Genomic DNA, 16910 nt, shown 5'->3' with positions numbered 1-16910 from the left:
ACAAAGGTTATATAGCTGGTTTTTAATGTAACTGTTGCTAAATTCCGACCCAATCATAGCCTAGAGGAAAGTATGTTTGGGGGAGGGGGTTGATGTGTGATTTTGTAGTCATGGAATGCAATGATGACTGAGAAATATGTCTGGTATTCAGTGTGACTGTTTTGAAATTCTGACCCTCTCATTAACAGAATGAAGGTTCACATTTCATTTAAGGTAGTGGTAATAAAATGGGGAATCCTTGTATTACAAGTGCTAGTTTTGGTATAGGCAATAAAATTATGATATAATATACCTATACTATATCAGTAACTGTATACTCTTCTTTTCAGGGCCAGAAGGAGGTACCATCAGACAACGGAACTCTGACAATACAGAGTACCCAGTCTACTGACACAGACTGGTATACATGTGTCTGTGCAAATGGAGAAGGTTCAGTGAACCAGTCTGCTTTTGTTGATGTACAAAGTGAGTACCCTATTTTATTTTTTTCCTATTTTCATTACTTTTTCCAAAAATCCTTGTGAGAAAGCAATTTTAACTTAACTGTATTGTCTTTTTTAACATGTTCAGACTTCTGTTTTTAAATAATTGCATTATTGAAGAAGGTTTTGGTACCTAAATATATAGTGTACAGCAGAGGGCCACCACATAACATGGCATGCTCATAATAACGAAAGACCTGAAGTGACATTTCAATCTCATTATCCAATTGTTTTACAATTTCAATTACTGTGAATTACTGAAATTAAAATCTTGAAATTTGAAGTAGATATGTCCCCACAGATCTGTCATACAAACTTGTGTTTTATAAATGATATTTTTTTTAATATTCAATTACTTTTATTGTTTACAATTTTCTCTTTCAGCCCATCCAAGTTTCCCCTCCTTACCCCCGGCTAGCCAGATTGTCCTTAAGGGTGAGGAGTTGACCCTGGATTGTGTTGCAGAGGGAAACCCGACACCGACCATAACCTGGGACACACCTAGCAGAGGTAAGGTGGGAGTGTTCAGTACACAGTGGTTCAAGGTTTATGTCAATTAACTTTCACTTGCTTTTTGAATAGTACTTTATTTTCAACTTTAAATTATGTGAGTTCCCTTGCATTTTGCCTTTCAAACCAGTGTCATTTTGAAAGACCCTAAACCTGAACTGACTTTACAAAAAGGGTACAATGTTTCACATAGAGCTAAAAAAAAGGGCACTTATCATGTTTTTTCTGATGCTATGATCTAACTTCCACCTGATCCTTATTTCAGGTCAGTCTTTGACAATGGCTGATTCCACTGCCAGTGTGACCTTGACTTCAAGTGGCAGTTTGAGAGTGAAGGTTATGACCTTGGCTGATACTGGGGAGTACACATGCACTGCCAGCAACCATGTGGGAACTGCCCTGGTTTCTACATTAGTAAGAGTGGAAGGTATGAAGAAATGTTACAAATAAAATATTCTATAATGCTTAAAGGTGACCTTGACCCTTTAAGGCTGTGTAAAAGGTAAAGTTGTGACCTTGACTGATACAGGGAAGTAGGCATGTACATGTACTACCAGAAACCATTTGTGAACTGTCCAATCCTCGACCTATGTTACATTTCAAGGTATATGTAGTTGTTTTAAAGATGTTTATAGATGGAGATATTGTGACCTTGAGCAGCCTTGACACATGATTTATAGCCAATAACCACATGTCAACCAAGGTCACAGTGGAAGATTTGGAGTTCTAGAGGTGCTGAATGTCTAGAACTAGTTAAATGTGACTGGTTTCATTTGCCCTTCTGAAATTTGAAAGGATTCTTCAGTGAAGTATTTGTCTATTCATACCAAATATTGCTGGACATGCCTTCTTATGAGTTTTCATGCATGTTCTTTGGTTGGTTTTAAAGTTAGGATCTTAGGCACATGATATATCTCATATGAACATTCCCAGGATGCATCTCATTATAAATTGCAGCTCCTTCAGTGACAAAATCAGGGGCATACCTAGGCATACTCCAGTATGCCCAGACGTACAAATGAATTAAGGTTCCCGCAAAAATGGCCAGTACAAAAGTCACATGTCAAGGGATATCGGTCCCGCTCTAACTCCATATATCATATTGGGACTAAAATATAGAAATACCTTTCCTTTTTTCACTGCTCTCAAGTGTACAGGCATACATTTCAAAATGCTTCAGGTACGCCCCTGAAAGTTGACAAGTTAATCAGGGTTAACCAGTCTAGTAACACTAGCATTTCCCCATTACAGCACCTCCAGTGATGACAGTGCGACCAGTCAGCCAGGGTGTTGTTGTGAACCAGTCTGTATATCTTCACTGTAATGCTAGTGGAGTGCCCTCTCCAGTGATTAAATGGTCAATTGATGGCCGAGGGGACATTTTATCAACTATTCACACACAGGTTTGCTTCTTAAATAGATTAAAGACTATATTGTTTCTTTGACTGATGGTTTTAAATACAATGTAGTACTTAAGTTGAGAATCTGAACATGACTGACAAGCTTTATAAGCTGTTGAATTTTGTAGGAAAAATAGTTTTCCAACTGTTGTAAGATATTGATAAATCAGATTCGACTAAACTTAAATATTCGACTAAACTAAAAAAAATATTTTGCTATAGGTGTTTATGAACCACAGCCTGGTTGTACGAGATGTCGCTGTGTCAGACAGCGGAGTATACAGATGTACAGCCTCTAACCCTCATGGCCAGGCACAGGCTGTGGCTACTGTCACCGTCACAGGTAATGTATGATTATGTCCTGCCAAAAGTAAGATTGAAATTTTTATTGGGTTTTTGGTAGAAGAAAAACATTACCGTACATTGTCATACAAAATCTTAAGATTTCCTTTCATTAGTCCCATAAAAATTCAAAGCATTCCCATGAAACTAAGTAGACATGTTACTAATGGTGCTTAAGCCTAAGTCACACATTCAGGATTTTTACTGCCGTCCTTGATAGGACCATTCCCGATTAAAATGTGTCAAAAGTCTGATCAAGATCCTGTGATTCGTGGCTGGAAATTCAAACTTTTATTAAAATTTGTAAAAACATTTATTTAATCACGACAACATATTGTTCAGGAGGCGTCCCGATCCAGCCGTTTCCAGCAGAATTCGTCCAGATTATCCCGTTCTAAATCCGATTCTGATCCGATTTGTATCTTTGTCATGGTAAAAAACGACCGAATCTGTCATGACATAGTCACGATTGTAATCCGACTAGACAAAATCGGCTAAGTTTCCCGAATGTTACGGGACGCACCTAACTGTCGGGAGTGCTTGGCCGACCTCTCCGGACCATTCCCGATCTGTAGGACTCTGTTACGAACATATACGACTGCGTTCAGACAATGATAGGACATTCCAGATCATTGAGGATAGTAATCCGACTTTTTCGCTTTTCGTGTCGTAGCGCTGTCTGATCTCAAACGGGAGCCATAATCAGCACTGTGTGAACGCCGCATTAGAAAGGCCCATCACTCTTTAAGAAAATATACATTATTTTATACAGATGAATGTTGGAATGCACTGGCACTACTTTTGTTGTATTGCATGTGTTGCCTTGCAAATATACAGACATCATTTCTTTGTTGTCGTCAATCTGTATTTACCATGTAAGGGTCTTCACAGTGACCTTGTTTTGTATAGAGTATTTTGAAATAAATTGGTGCAAATGTTCATCAGAATCCAATGATGCCACTTATTTACAACCTGTATTTAAGTTGCTTACTTATTAGTCAAGATCATACATAGAGGTCAAAACCTTATGTAGTCCTGTATATGGTTCATGCAGTTTTGCTGTTGACCATTTTGAAACAAAAGTGCACAGATCTCACAAGCAAGATCAATTTTTACTGTATGCTTGTTTTCAGTTCCCCCAAGCTTCAGTGTGGTTCCCAGCAATGCTACAGTTGAAGTTGGAGAGAGTGTTGCCCTGCAGTGTCGTGCTGACGGGGAACCGGTACCAGACCAATGGTGGACCAGAGATGGACGGCAGCTTGTGCTGGGTGAGTTATTGGTACATCATACCCATCATTTCCCAGGTTGGGGCAAATGTGACCCTACAGTAGTTAACGAACAAGGGACCAGTACCAGAACAGTGGTGGACCAGAGATGGACGACAGCTTGTGCTGGGTGAGTTATTGGTACATCTTACCCATCATTTCCCAGGTTGGGGCAAATGTGACCCTACAGTAGTTAACAAACTAGGGACCAGTACTGGACCAATGGTGGACCAGAGATGGACGACAGCTTGTGCTGGGTGAGTTATTGGTACATCTTACCCATCATTTCCCAGGTTGGGGCAAATGTGACTCTACAGTAGTTAACGAACAAGGGACCAGTACTGGACCAATGGTGGACCAGAGATGGACGACAGCTTGTGCTGGGTGAGTTATTGGTACATCTTACCCATCATTTCCCAGGTTGGGGCAAATGTGACCCTACAGTAGTTAACAAACAAGGGACCAGTACTGGACCAATGGTGGACCAGAGATGGACGACAGCTTGTGCTGGGTGAGTTATTGGTACATCTTACCCATCATTTCCCAGGTTGGGGCAAATGTGACCCTACAGTAGTTAACAAACAAGCGACCAGTACTGGACCAATGGTGGACCAGAGATGGACGACAGCTTGTGCTGGGTGAGTTATTGGTACATCTTACCCATCATTTCCCAGGTTGGGGCAAATGTGACCCTACAGTAGTTAACAAACAAGGGACCAGTACTGGACCAATGGTGGACCAGAGATGGACGACAGCTTGTGCTGGGTGAGTTATTGGTACATCTTACCCATCATTTCCCAGGTTGGAGCAAATGTGACCCTACAGTAGTTAACAAACAAGGGACCAGTACCAGAACAGTGGTGGGACAGGGACAGCAGACAGCTTGTGTTGGGTGAGTTATTGTTACATGTAGATGATTCCTATTCCTGAAGTTAGTGGTCATTGTGTTCCTGCAGTATTATGCAGACAGAGAACAAGTATCCAATAAGTGGTGTACTTGCATACATGCCATATCCCCCGGAGGGGGAAAAAATCCCCCGGAATTTCGGTCCATCCCCCGGTCTCCCGGCGGGAGATGCAAATCCCCCGGAGTTTCCAAAAAAAAAAATATTTTTTTTTTAAACCTCCGCTTACGAGTGTGTTGTCACTGGTTTTATTACCCGAGATTTGATCCGCGTGTTTACGGTAAGGAATTTGATGCGCTGTATTTTACATCTGGATTATCCATTGATGGTGTGTATACAGCCTTGCACAAACTGCCAATCAGTAGGGTACATGTTTTGATTGTTACACAGTGTGCCATAATAGCGCCTTTGATCTCTGCGTTATACGAAAGGTCGCAATAAATTTGTATAGGTGTCACTAATTGTTTGTTTGTTTTAACCCTGTAAGGGTGTTGACATTAAATTACAAATGAAGATATTAACACGCAACTATTGGACAATTTTCCGACGTGTGAAAATGTTACGGTATACTGTACTGTTTCTGATAATGATGGATTATTCTAAATTCATATCAGTACAGTCACCATCAAACTGAAACGCTGAGCGTTGTTTCAGCATATTGAGAAAAATTCAGACAGACTCAAGGTCAAGATTGACTTCAGAAACAATTCACAATCTGCTGAGTGTAAAGTTTAATAAACATAACATTTGCAGCTCATTTGTTCCTTCCAAGGACATGCTATATAAATCAACCAATTCATGCAATTAATTGTGCATGTGTTTGCTATCATGATTGTCATGTGGACCTAGTGCTGTGAAGTGCCTAAAAATGAATTTTTTTAGTAGTGCTTACTGTGAAGTGCCTAAAAATTCATTTTTTTAGTTGTGCTTTTTGTAAAAATTTACTTTTTTTATTATTTAACATTTTATATAAATACATTGAAGTGTTATATGCATAATATATTATGAATTGATGTTAGTTCAGTGGTCATTGCAATATTGAATGAATATTTTTATATAATTATGTGAATAAAATACAAAAATTTGATATTTCGAGAACTTATAATTTCGATATAAAATCCCCCGGAATACTTTCCAAATCCCCCTAAATTTTAAGCCTTTTGCCCAAATCTCATGGAATGGTCTCCAAAAAATATGGCATGTATGTACTTGGGATGGTAAATACCGTAAATGACTGGTTATAAGACAAACATTTTTTCCATCACATTTCGATGTTAAAAGAATGCCTGCGTCTTACAAACAGTCACTAGCTTTTGACATATTTTTCTGAGGACTATTTCAGGCCGAAATTGACTCTTCAGAGAAAAAAATGGTGAAAAAACTAGTTTGTTTAGATTTATTTAGAAGGGATGTCACTCACATCATCTCGTTTGAATTTATATGGGTTAAAACTGCAGTTTAAGGTCTGGATACTGTGTATCGTTAAACGTTTATTATTTTAAATTTTCATTATTGTATGATTAAAATTATTCAATTTTTTTTGTAGGTGGTATAATAAGGGGTGAAAAATTTGCACTGCCTTTAAGCAATTAACATACCAATAGTACAAACTGATGCGATAATAGTCTTTGTTTTTCGCACACATTGTCACGTTCTTTATATCTTCCAGTAGGTGTTGACATTTTGAGAACAAACACGTACAATACAAGGTTTTTGCTTTAGAAAACTTTTCATTCTCGACAGGTTATCGTTTAGGATGCACCGTCAGAAAAAATATTTTGCTTTGTATACATGTAAGTGTTGCATGGTTTAAAATAACCATTGCCATTTGCTCGAAAAAAGTAATACTTTGTCACTGTAAACAAACATGATGGCCAATGGTGGCAGAGGATTTAAACATTTTTTCAATGTGTCCTATAACCCATAACATTGATATAAAAAAAAATCTCGAGATTTTCATGGATTTTTTTTGTTGCGATTTATAATCCCTATCGTCTTGTAACCATCGTCATTTACGGTGGCAAGTGCTGGTACATGATACCCTCTCAAGTTTGAGGGTGAGTGTTGCCCTGCAAGTCATGATCAGCATAATTATGATCCTTGATTTTGAGGTGATTATTTCAAAGGTCACAGAAGCATTGACCTTAAAAAACTTTGGTGTATTTGATAAAAAGAATGTGCTAAAGTCCTGTAGCTTGTTGGAAGGTTGGTCAGGACAAGCAGACCCTTATTGAAATTTAGATCAGTGAAAGGACACATTCACCATGACCTTGAACACACCTTGTCTGATTGATAACTACAGTAAGCTATGGCCAAAAGTCCACATACTTTGTTGGGAGGTTGGTTACGATCTGAGGATGATTTTTTAACAGGTCATAGGTCAAGGTCACTGTAACCTTCAACACAAAACCTTTTTATCATCAAGAAAAAGGGAGCCCTTGCACATAAGGGCCTTGTGGGGAGGTTGGTCATGACCTGTAGATCCCTACTGTTGAACCCTCTTGGATTTAACATCAAAGAAAAGTCGAAGGCCAGTGTAACCAGTTTGTATTATACTTCTACTACAAGAGGATGCATAAATGATTAACTGGAACCTATTACTCATCAACCCCACATACATTAATTGCAAAAGTACTAATTGGCTGCCAAAAGGGGCATGGTAAAACAAACATCTCTTGATAAAGGTAAGAGCTCAATTTACCAAGTACATCGAATCAAGAGATATATAGAAGAGAACATGTTTCAGGTCAGTGCCAGACTGACAAACTTTATGTCAATTGATCATTTCTGCATCCACTGTTAAGCTGTTAAAACTGCATAAAGCTGCAAAGAATTTTACCACATGAAAAAAAACCTGCAGAGCAGAAGTGTCGTGTTCCAGCAAGGTTGCTGCAAAGGATCATACTGTTACTGGATGTCAAGGTTTAGGTTCATGTATGTAAATTGTTTAACCCAACTTCTGCTTTTTTCAGATCACAACATGATAATGTCTGTTGACAAGACTGGTCTGGTTATCCTTGCCATCCAGCCAGGTCAGTTTGGTCAGTACAGCTGTCAGGCTTCAAACCTCGGCGGAACAGCCTCTGTGTCTGCATGGGTCACAGAGTTCGGTAAGGGGAATATTATTTTGATCAATGTTTAAGTCCTTTCGTGTATGCAGCAGCTTACTAAGACTGTCATGTTGACCATTGATTTGAAACTTACATAACAAAACATAAACATGGGAAATAATTCACGTGTTTAGCAAGTCACATAACTATTTTCTAATGCATTTGTTGAGTTATGCTCTGTTAGTGACTGAAAAAAATCAGCAAGCATTTGAATCCACTTGTGCCACTTTTGTATATTCTATCAAGCATGTTTGTATTTTACAGATTTAATAAGGGCATATAATTTGTTGATTGGACAAAAAGTGGGTACTGCCGGAGGAAAAAAATAAGTCGACTGTTATTGCGATATATATTTTTTTGCACGAAGATTGTACAAGTACATGTAGTTTGTTTGCTTCCTTTCTTACAGATGTTCCTGTGTTCATCAGCCCTCCTCAGAATATGACTGTGAACCAGTCTGCTAGTGTTACCTTGACCTGTACCGGAAGTGCCCGGGAACCGCCCTCCACAGACTGGTTTAAGGGACAATTAGGGCAGGCTATCCAGAGCCAGGATGCTGGGGGCAGAGTTACTGTTACTGGAGAGGGAAATTTAGTTATTCAGGTATTGAAGCCAGAGACATGTTCATCTTTTTTATGCTATCCATACAAATAAGCCGTAATTCTAACCTACTGGTGACTTGTTCTGTGGTTTGGTATTTTAAAAATAAAATGACAATGGACTATACATGTATTAGTTTCATCGTTTATGAGGTTCAAGGAATTGAGATAATTCTGACTGTTTAAAATTTGTTAGTAAGAAAACCCTAAGATCAAAAATGATAATAAAAAGCCTTATCCATTACAGTCCATTTGTATGCATGGCAATATTCAGAAAGGTATCACCCTAATATTAAAAGAGGAAAACAATTGATATTTTCCAGGGTGTATTGAAGTCTGATGAGGACTGGTACACATGTGTGCTGAGAAACTCTGCAGGCAGTGTAAACCAGTCTGCCTTCATACATGTACAGGGTATGGTAATATCTGCATCTTCATAATGACATGGTTGGTGCAACATGTGAATAGGTTGAATTATTTTCCAAAGGAGCTTCTATGTAATCAGTTAATAATTTACATGACTTCTTTACATGCGTTAAAATATTCTGAAAGGATTTTCACTAAGCTGTGTTCGATGACATTCACAGTAACCCAAAAGCACCTTTTGTTAACATTTCATTGTGTTAAAGTCATGTGTTATACCTGCTTTTCTAACTTACATGTATATGAACATTGTCCAAAATCAGAGATAAATTGATTATACTAATTTCCATTTTTTTTAGTTCCTCCAAAAATCACAAGCACAAACACCCCACAACTCACAACTGTCCAATCAGCAGTCACCCTCACCTGTCAATCATCTGGTGATCCCGTCCCCACATATGAATGGCTCACTCCCATTGGTCAGCTGGCCACATCCACGCGTGTTACACACAACACGCACACCATACAGGAAGTGAGACAGGAAGATGCTGGTGACTGGACTTGCCGGGCTTGTAACCTGCTGGGCTGTGATACAGCTGTGGTGGCCATCATTATTGAAGGTACTTAAGTAGTCTCTTGGCTTTTTGAGTTAACAGAAAGTAATTTATATTCATTGAGTTACAGTGTTTGACTGTGTTAAATTTGTTTTTTTTATTTTTATTTCATTGCAATACGTTGAATCTGGACAAGCAAAAATAGGTGTCACATAAAAAATGATGTACTGTAAGTAGAAAATATGGTGAATTGCCATGTGGTGGTATAGAATGTGGCTGCCTGGCATTTCATGTTTTGAAGGTCATTGATGCTTTCCTTGTAGTTTTTGGGAGGGTCACACTTAGGCTTATTGCCAAAAACTGCTTTTTGGGGTTCAGGTCAAATGTTTACCAGAACCACAGTGACATTGCAATGGCTTTTTTTGCCCAAGAACAAGTATGCATAAATTGTGTTATAAGCTACAGACACCTTAAAAAATTGCCTGATACAATTCCAGGACTGCCAGAGATCCAGGGCCTCACAGGTGAGAGGTCAGGTAGTCAGGTGATATTGGAATGTTCTGTTGCTGGGCAACCACCTCCAGCTGTGACCTTCACCTCCGGGGCTCAACTGGTGACCTCTGACACGGATAGTCATGCTGTCGAGGGCAACAGACTGGTTATAGAGGGAGAGAGTGTGAGGGAGGAGTATACATGTGTTGCCACTAACAACCAGGGAACAGCTACCAGGGCTGTGTCAGGTGAGGTGATCTTAGTTTTGATTGATATCATCACAGAGCTGGTTTATAGGTCCGTGATATCATCATCATCATTGTTCTAGAAAATATTTATTAATGATAAGAATTTAAGATGGTCATATTTGTTGGGATCATTTTCAATATATTTTCCATAAAAAGAAAAAGAAACTATCTAAGAAATACCCAAGGCTTCAGCATGTCCAACAATGAATGCCTTCATTGATTTGCAGTCCCAGGAAACTATGATGTCATAATTCCTGCTTACACGTATTTTCTTATTTATGCTTGTCATGGTTTAATTAGTACCCAGTACTTTCTTTGTATCTGAATAATGTTCATGTATAAAGTTACTCTTATAATAATGACTATTGTTCTTCATTATCTGATAGTTTGCAAATTTCACATGCAACAGTCTGTTTCATTAATAAGGTAAGTCTACTTACATCTTTTTATGTTTATTATGTGTCAATATAGAATGACAAAAGCTTATAATATTTAAATGGCTTTTTTGTTGGTTTTAGTGGCATCAGAAACACCAGCCCCTAAAGTGTTGGACAAGGGCTCAAGTTGGGTAACTGTGCAGTGGACCTTGCCTGGGAGTGAGGGTAACCTCCCATTATTGCAGTTTGTTGTACAATATTCCTCCAACGGAGGCAGATCTTGGACCGATGCCATGACTATGCCCTACAGTGGTGGTCAAGGTGGAAGAAACCTTGGTCAGTGGGAAGGAAATGTAACAGATCTGGGCGCCTACACAGAGTACAGTTTTCGAGTGCTGACTGAAAATGTGCTGGGTAGAGGACAAGGCAATGCTTCCTCTAGTGTTCAAACTGTAGCTGGAAGTAAGTAGTTGAATGGTGTTCCTGTGTCTTTAGGTCCAGATGGACTTTCTGTATTAGCAAAGCTTCATTTTACTGATTAGCTGTTATGTTTACAAAGCACTGATGTTGTTGTTTTTGTCATTGTTCAGGCTGAGTCGCGAAAAGATATTAAAGCTACAATAATCTTTCAAGGTATGCACATGAAACATAGGCAACATGTTTTCAATGTATTATTGTATATTTGTGTCAAGACCCATAACTTTGGCTAAGAGTATTATTGAGTTAACCTCCTTTACCTATATGTGGATATGAACAAAGTTAGGTAACTCTGATATACAATAAATATATTTCTATCATTATGTGTATGTGTGTATTCCAGCGCCTTCCCCACCCACCAATGTCCTGGGCCTGGAGATCAAGCAGGGAACCATCCTCTTCATGTGGGACCCACCGGCCAAGCTGAATGGACCCAAAGGTTAGGAAAATTTTAATCACATAGATGTTACAATAGAAAGCTCTGTTCAGCTTAAATGTAAGTTACTTGAGTATTCAATACACATACAGTAGCTTTTATATTTTCTAGCTACTGAATCAGCTTTTTTAGTCAAGCAAAAGAGAGTCAGTCTCTGATGCAAAAAGGTGTTGGTATTGATTTCCATGAGATGCGCATAGTAACCATTGTTAAAAAACAACTCAGTCCCACAATCCATGCCCTAGTACAAATCACATGTTTTATGTATTTGTACTACTGTTTCATGGACTGGACAAATTCATTGTCAATGTCATGGTGAAGTATTTGACAAGCTTACTTTTCAAGAGGGGTATTGTAACAGTTTTAAAAACAAGTAGGTACTATCAGAATTTGGTCTTAATTTTTATGAGTAAGCAAAGTATGTTTACACGGGTTACATCTCTGCTACAGGTGACATCCAGTTCCCATACACGGTGATTGAGGTGAGGGAAGGGAGGCGACTCTTGTTGGCACAGGGAGTAGTCAACAGTAACCAGACATACCAGGTTGAAATCAATGGTAATTTTTAAACATTTGTTTCTTTGTCACTGTTTAATAATTTGAGGTGCTGCAATAAATCCAATATTTTCCATGTTTTAAAATACGGCGCCTTTTACTGATTTCAGGTGGCATAAAGTCAATACTCAGAGTAACTTTGAAGACAACATGTTCACCTTAGTTTACACCTTTCTAATTTATACAATCAAAAACTATTTCTTGTCACTCTTAAAAAACATCAGATCTTTTATTACTAGTCCATCAGTATGACTTAAGATGTGTGTATATCTTCTTATAAGTAGTGGTTGCCTCATAGATGCTAATTTAAGTGTTGATATAATTTTTTATATATCCTCTAGGTCTTGGGGAGTCCACCTACAAACTGTCAGTGTGGAGTCACAACACGGCACTTAACCTCTCCAGCGAACATGTTTCGTTTGACCTTGACATGTCCTCCGGGGTTATTGTTAGTAAGTATTCTTTCAACTTTGACCATGAAATGACCTCCAGGATTATTGTTAGTAAGTATCCATTCAACTTTGACCATGAAATGACCTTGACATGTCCTCCGGGGTTATTGTTAGTAAGTATTCTTTCAACTTTGACCATGACATGACCTCCAGGGTTATAGTAAGTAAGTATCCATTCAACTTTGACCATGACATGACCTCCTGGATCATTGTCAGTGAATTTTCAATCCATTTAAATTTGACCTGAAGGTCATTTTCTGTAATTATCCATTCAACTTTGACCTTGACATGATTTGAGGGGTCCTTATCAGTAGGCATCCATTCAACTTCGGCCTTTACTTGACCTCAGGGGTCATTGTTAGTGAGTTTCCTATCTATTTAACTTTGACCTTGACACGACCTCAGGGATCATTAATAGTGATTGGCATTGAACTTTGATATGTCCTTCAGGGTCATAGCTAGTAAATAGTCATTTAACTCTGACCTTGACATGGCCTCAGGGGTCAATGTCAGTTTGTATCCATTCAACTTTTCAACTTGACAATGAAATGACCTCAGGGGTCATTGTCAGTAATCATTTATTCAACTTTGACCTTGACATGACCTCAGGGATCATTGTCAGTAAATATCATTTTACTTTGATCTTTACTTTTTCTCAGGGGTCATTGTCAGTATCCAGTTGAAAGTTTCCATTCATTTTCGACCTTGGTATGCTCTAAGGGTCAATGTCAGTAACTGTCCATGTCTTATGTACAATTATGTGAATTTTGAATGTTGTTGTATACCTATTACTCTGTATCATTTGAGTTTTATGAGTAATGAAATAAATGTAAAAAAGGGGAAAATGAATAATATTACAAACTTGAAAGAATGCAAAATAGGTAATTTCACATCAGATTTAAGTTGAATCAAGAACACAGTACAAAAAGCTATTACTATTTATAGTGTATTTTTGTATGTTTATTTTATTTATTTGTAATCAACAAGCACTTCACTTTCAAATGATCACACTAGTTTATGCAGTCACCAGGCAGCCAAATATAACAGTATTATCAAGGGATGAATCAATGAAATTTATATTTACCAATGTTGCTTTTGACAAATTTTCACATGTTAAGCATTAATAAAGGCTTTAATAACTGTTGAGTAATACTCATTTTTTGTCGTTTTTTTTAGTGCTTTTGATAAAACTTAAATCATAAGTGAGGTCCCTTGACTAGTGAAAAGCAGTTATTTTATTTGAATTTCCTAGATCCCAATTCTACCCCTGGTCAGTCCACTCTGCCTGCAGAGAAGATTATAGCCATCATATTTGGTGGACTAGGCGGGCTGATACTGGTTGCCGTGGTTATTTTCATCATTCTACGTGTCCGACACCAGCGCAAGTCCAAGTCTCTGTCACTTGTGAACCACCAACTCTCGCTGGACCAGTTCTACATGGAAAACCCCAGGTGAGGCTTTGTTTTAGCTTTATTTTGTAACGTTTTATTAAAACAAACAAATTATTGCTGGCTGTCAACTGTAAAGAGAAATGAAATTCCATGTTGATTTAAAACTTGACGGAGCTGATGTTGATTGTAATCTTCAAATAAAATTTATGTTTCCGAATACATGTGCCTTTAGCACTATTACATTAGCCATTCTAGCTAAAGTGGTGTTGAAATCGACCAATCTTTGTAATGTGAGGGTTATACATATACCAAGTAATGGTACGTTTGCATCACTTTGCGAACTTTTGTTTGCAAGAGATTTGTATAAAATATAAATAAAAGTTCTTGCAGTTTGTCGCAAGTATATTAATATTTTTTCAAATAACATTATATGCTTAAACATTTATAATGCTGCCAATAGAGATGAAATCACTCATTTCTAGGAGGTATTTATGTTGCATGTGGTTACAGGAATAGAAATATATTTTTCTAATGTTACTCTGTTTATAATTTCAAACTTTATTTTTAGTTTTCGTTATGGGACTATGTTACCTTTTCAGTTTTATTTGGCAAAGCTTTGGCGTAGTTATGTAACACTTGAAAGGTGTCGGGGGAGTTTCAATATTGGTTTGATTAGTGATGTTTTGAAATAAAGCACAACAAATGCAACATAGACGTTAATGAATTGTCTACATTGTACTTACAACTTTCCACTATTATCTTTTAAAATACACTTATACTAGAATGTACTACACTATTTTTTGAAATTATTTCATAAAAATATGAAACACTAGTTTCATTGTGATAGTGTTCTACATAATTTATATCACCTAACTTGGAAGTCTTTGTCATATAGCGCACACTAGCATGTAATCCATTAACAGTTGGATGTATTAATAAGTTATTGAATAGATATATATGAAGCATTGACCATAAGCCCTGACTTAACTTTTTATTCCAGATCGCTGTATGATGAAGACACCAAATCATCAAAACGAATCAGCCGTATCAGCTTCTACAGTTTTGACGAGAACTTCCAGAGTAATAGATCCCTAAACAAGGCAGGGAAGGGATCACCACATCGAGAGTAAGTTCAGAATAGTTTCAAGCTGTTGTTTTTAGTTGTATGCCTAAAATAACTGCCTATACAGCTCATAATAAAGCACATTTATGCTTTAGAACGCCTATGAGAATATACGCCAAAAGGTGTCGGTACACTACAGAATTGGAAGAAACAGAAGGAGAAGTTAAAATTGAAAATACATGTGTAATGATTCCCTATATGCAAAGCTTTTTGCATAAAATGGTTAATTTGTTAAATTGGTTATAATAATATTAAAGTTATTAACTAAATTACGATGTTTATCAATTGGTCAATATTTATCCATCAATATTTACCAATCTAAGCAATTTAATATGCAAACTAGCCTAAAGATAACGTATGTGGACAATTTGTCATCAAAGTGACATGCTACTGGCTGATGCTGCCCTTAATTGGTTCAAGATTTGTAAGTTTGGTAATGTTGAAAGTTCAAAATGAAATGCTGTTCTGTTGGTTGCATTAAATAAGACTATTGGTAAGCTTAATAGAGCCACTGGTTTGCATTGATAGCTGTCAGTTTCTTAGGTCAAGCAGTTGTTTTTCTAGTCTACGCTTTTTGCTGCTAATGCCGTAGCAATGATTGCAAAATCATGTGAATAGATTGCTGGATTAAGCTTTTGTTAAATGTCTGCTAGGAATTTTAGTTGGTTTACTAAATTTTGTTATAGATTTTCTATTTAATGCTATTGACTTGCTAGTTACTGCTATTGGTTGGCTAGTAATGCTATTGGCTTGCTATTATACTTCTGTTGGTTGGCTAGGTAATGCTATTAGTTTGTTTGTTTTCAGCTCTTTGATACAAACTGACGTACAGCTGATCTCAAGGAGTCCCCTACAAAATAACTATGATAAACAAGTAAGCAGGATTGTATTCCACAGAAATGAAATCCTTTGTTCTTACAAATATAAGTTACTATATAATAATTATGTAGTCATTACTTTTTGAGACGACAATACACGATGCCAAAAAGCAGCTATTACGTGAGGCTTCCTTTACTGTGGATATATATATATTCAGTGAATGTCAATATCTTAACTTAATAAATGCCAGACCCTTCTTACTTCAGTGATTTTAAGATTGACTTAATTCTGAATGAGATACATGAAGGGTACACGTTAAAAGGATATTCACTGTTGTTTTTTCTCAAAGACAATTTTATTTCCAGGCATCATTGAACAAAAGCATTTCATCCCTTGTTGAAGCTTCTACCTCTACAAATGGCCGCAAGCCAGCTCACCGACTCTCATGTACGCCTCAGAAATCCCTGGAGAGTATTCCAGACACCAGTGCAATAGAAGAAACAGATAGTAAAACATTTAGTGTCTCAAATGTGAAAAGCTCAACTCCATGTAGTAAAGCATTGAGGTCTACAAAGAGACCCCTCAGCCTACCTGTGGAGACCATTAGGTATGAGAAGTATGGGGAGAAGGAGGGGGAGTCTATTTGTGAAGAGTATTCAAAGGGGGATCACTCTGAGAGAAGGAAATCATTAACTCCCCTGTCTGCCAAAGATCTGGAGGAGGACCTGTCTAATATATATGGGTAAGTTCTTAAAAGTCAGAAATAAGACATTTGTCAATTTTATTCAGATCATCTAAATCCTCCATCATTGTGCTTGGATTGTGCCACAACTTGGAAGCAATGGGGCTAGGATTTGTATCAAGCTTCACATACTATGTATAAGCAAGACATAATCACTATAATGAACCTATTTCTTGTTTATGCCTCTAGACCAATATTGAAAAACATTAAAGTTCTAGAGCTCTTCATTCCAAATAAATGTAGAGGATGTTATATTAGAGCCTAAATT

The 16910-nt window shown here is 37.5% G+C and overlaps 1 protein-coding gene across 6 annotated transcripts in view; it reads left to right on the top strand.

Moving 5' to 3' along the window:
* LOC128224573 (hemicentin-1-like) overlaps nt 1-16910 on the top strand; it is a 39825-nt gene that overhangs the window by 20351 nt on the left and 2564 nt on the right. For all 6 annotated transcript variants that reach the window (XM_052934472.1, XM_052934466.1, XM_052934471.1 and 3 more), the window contains 19 exons: nt 330-465; nt 867-992; nt 1258-1419; nt 2244-2395; nt 2615-2735; nt 3868-4002; nt 7877-8014; nt 8424-8617; nt 8937-9027; nt 9336-9596; nt 10028-10270; nt 10789-11109; nt 11468-11563; nt 12011-12118; nt 12457-12567; nt 13820-14018; nt 14959-15084; nt 15889-15955; nt 16266-16642. In XM_052934472.1, the coding sequence (XP_052790432.1) occupies nt 330-465; nt 867-992; nt 1258-1419; nt 2244-2395; nt 2615-2735; nt 3868-4002; nt 7877-8014; nt 8424-8617; nt 8937-9027; nt 9336-9596; nt 10028-10270; nt 10789-11109; nt 11468-11563; nt 12011-12118; nt 12457-12567; nt 13820-14018; nt 14959-15084; nt 15889-15955; nt 16266-16642 (3164 nt within the window). The remainder of the gene's footprint in view (nt 1-329; nt 466-866; nt 993-1257; nt 1420-2243; nt 2396-2614; nt 2736-3867; nt 4003-7876; nt 8015-8423; nt 8618-8936; nt 9028-9335; nt 9597-10027; nt 10271-10788; nt 11110-11467; nt 11564-12010; nt 12119-12456; nt 12568-13819; nt 14019-14958; nt 15085-15888; nt 15956-16265; nt 16643-16910) is intronic.

The sequence above is a fragment of the Mya arenaria genome, chromosome 17 (assembly GCF_026914265.1).
Source record: "Mya arenaria isolate MELC-2E11 chromosome 17, ASM2691426v1".
Taxonomy (NCBI): Eukaryota; Metazoa; Mollusca; class Bivalvia; order Myida; family Myidae; genus Mya; species Mya arenaria.
Note: the sequence above shows the minus strand (reverse complement) of the source record. Positions and strands in the feature narration are given on the sequence as shown.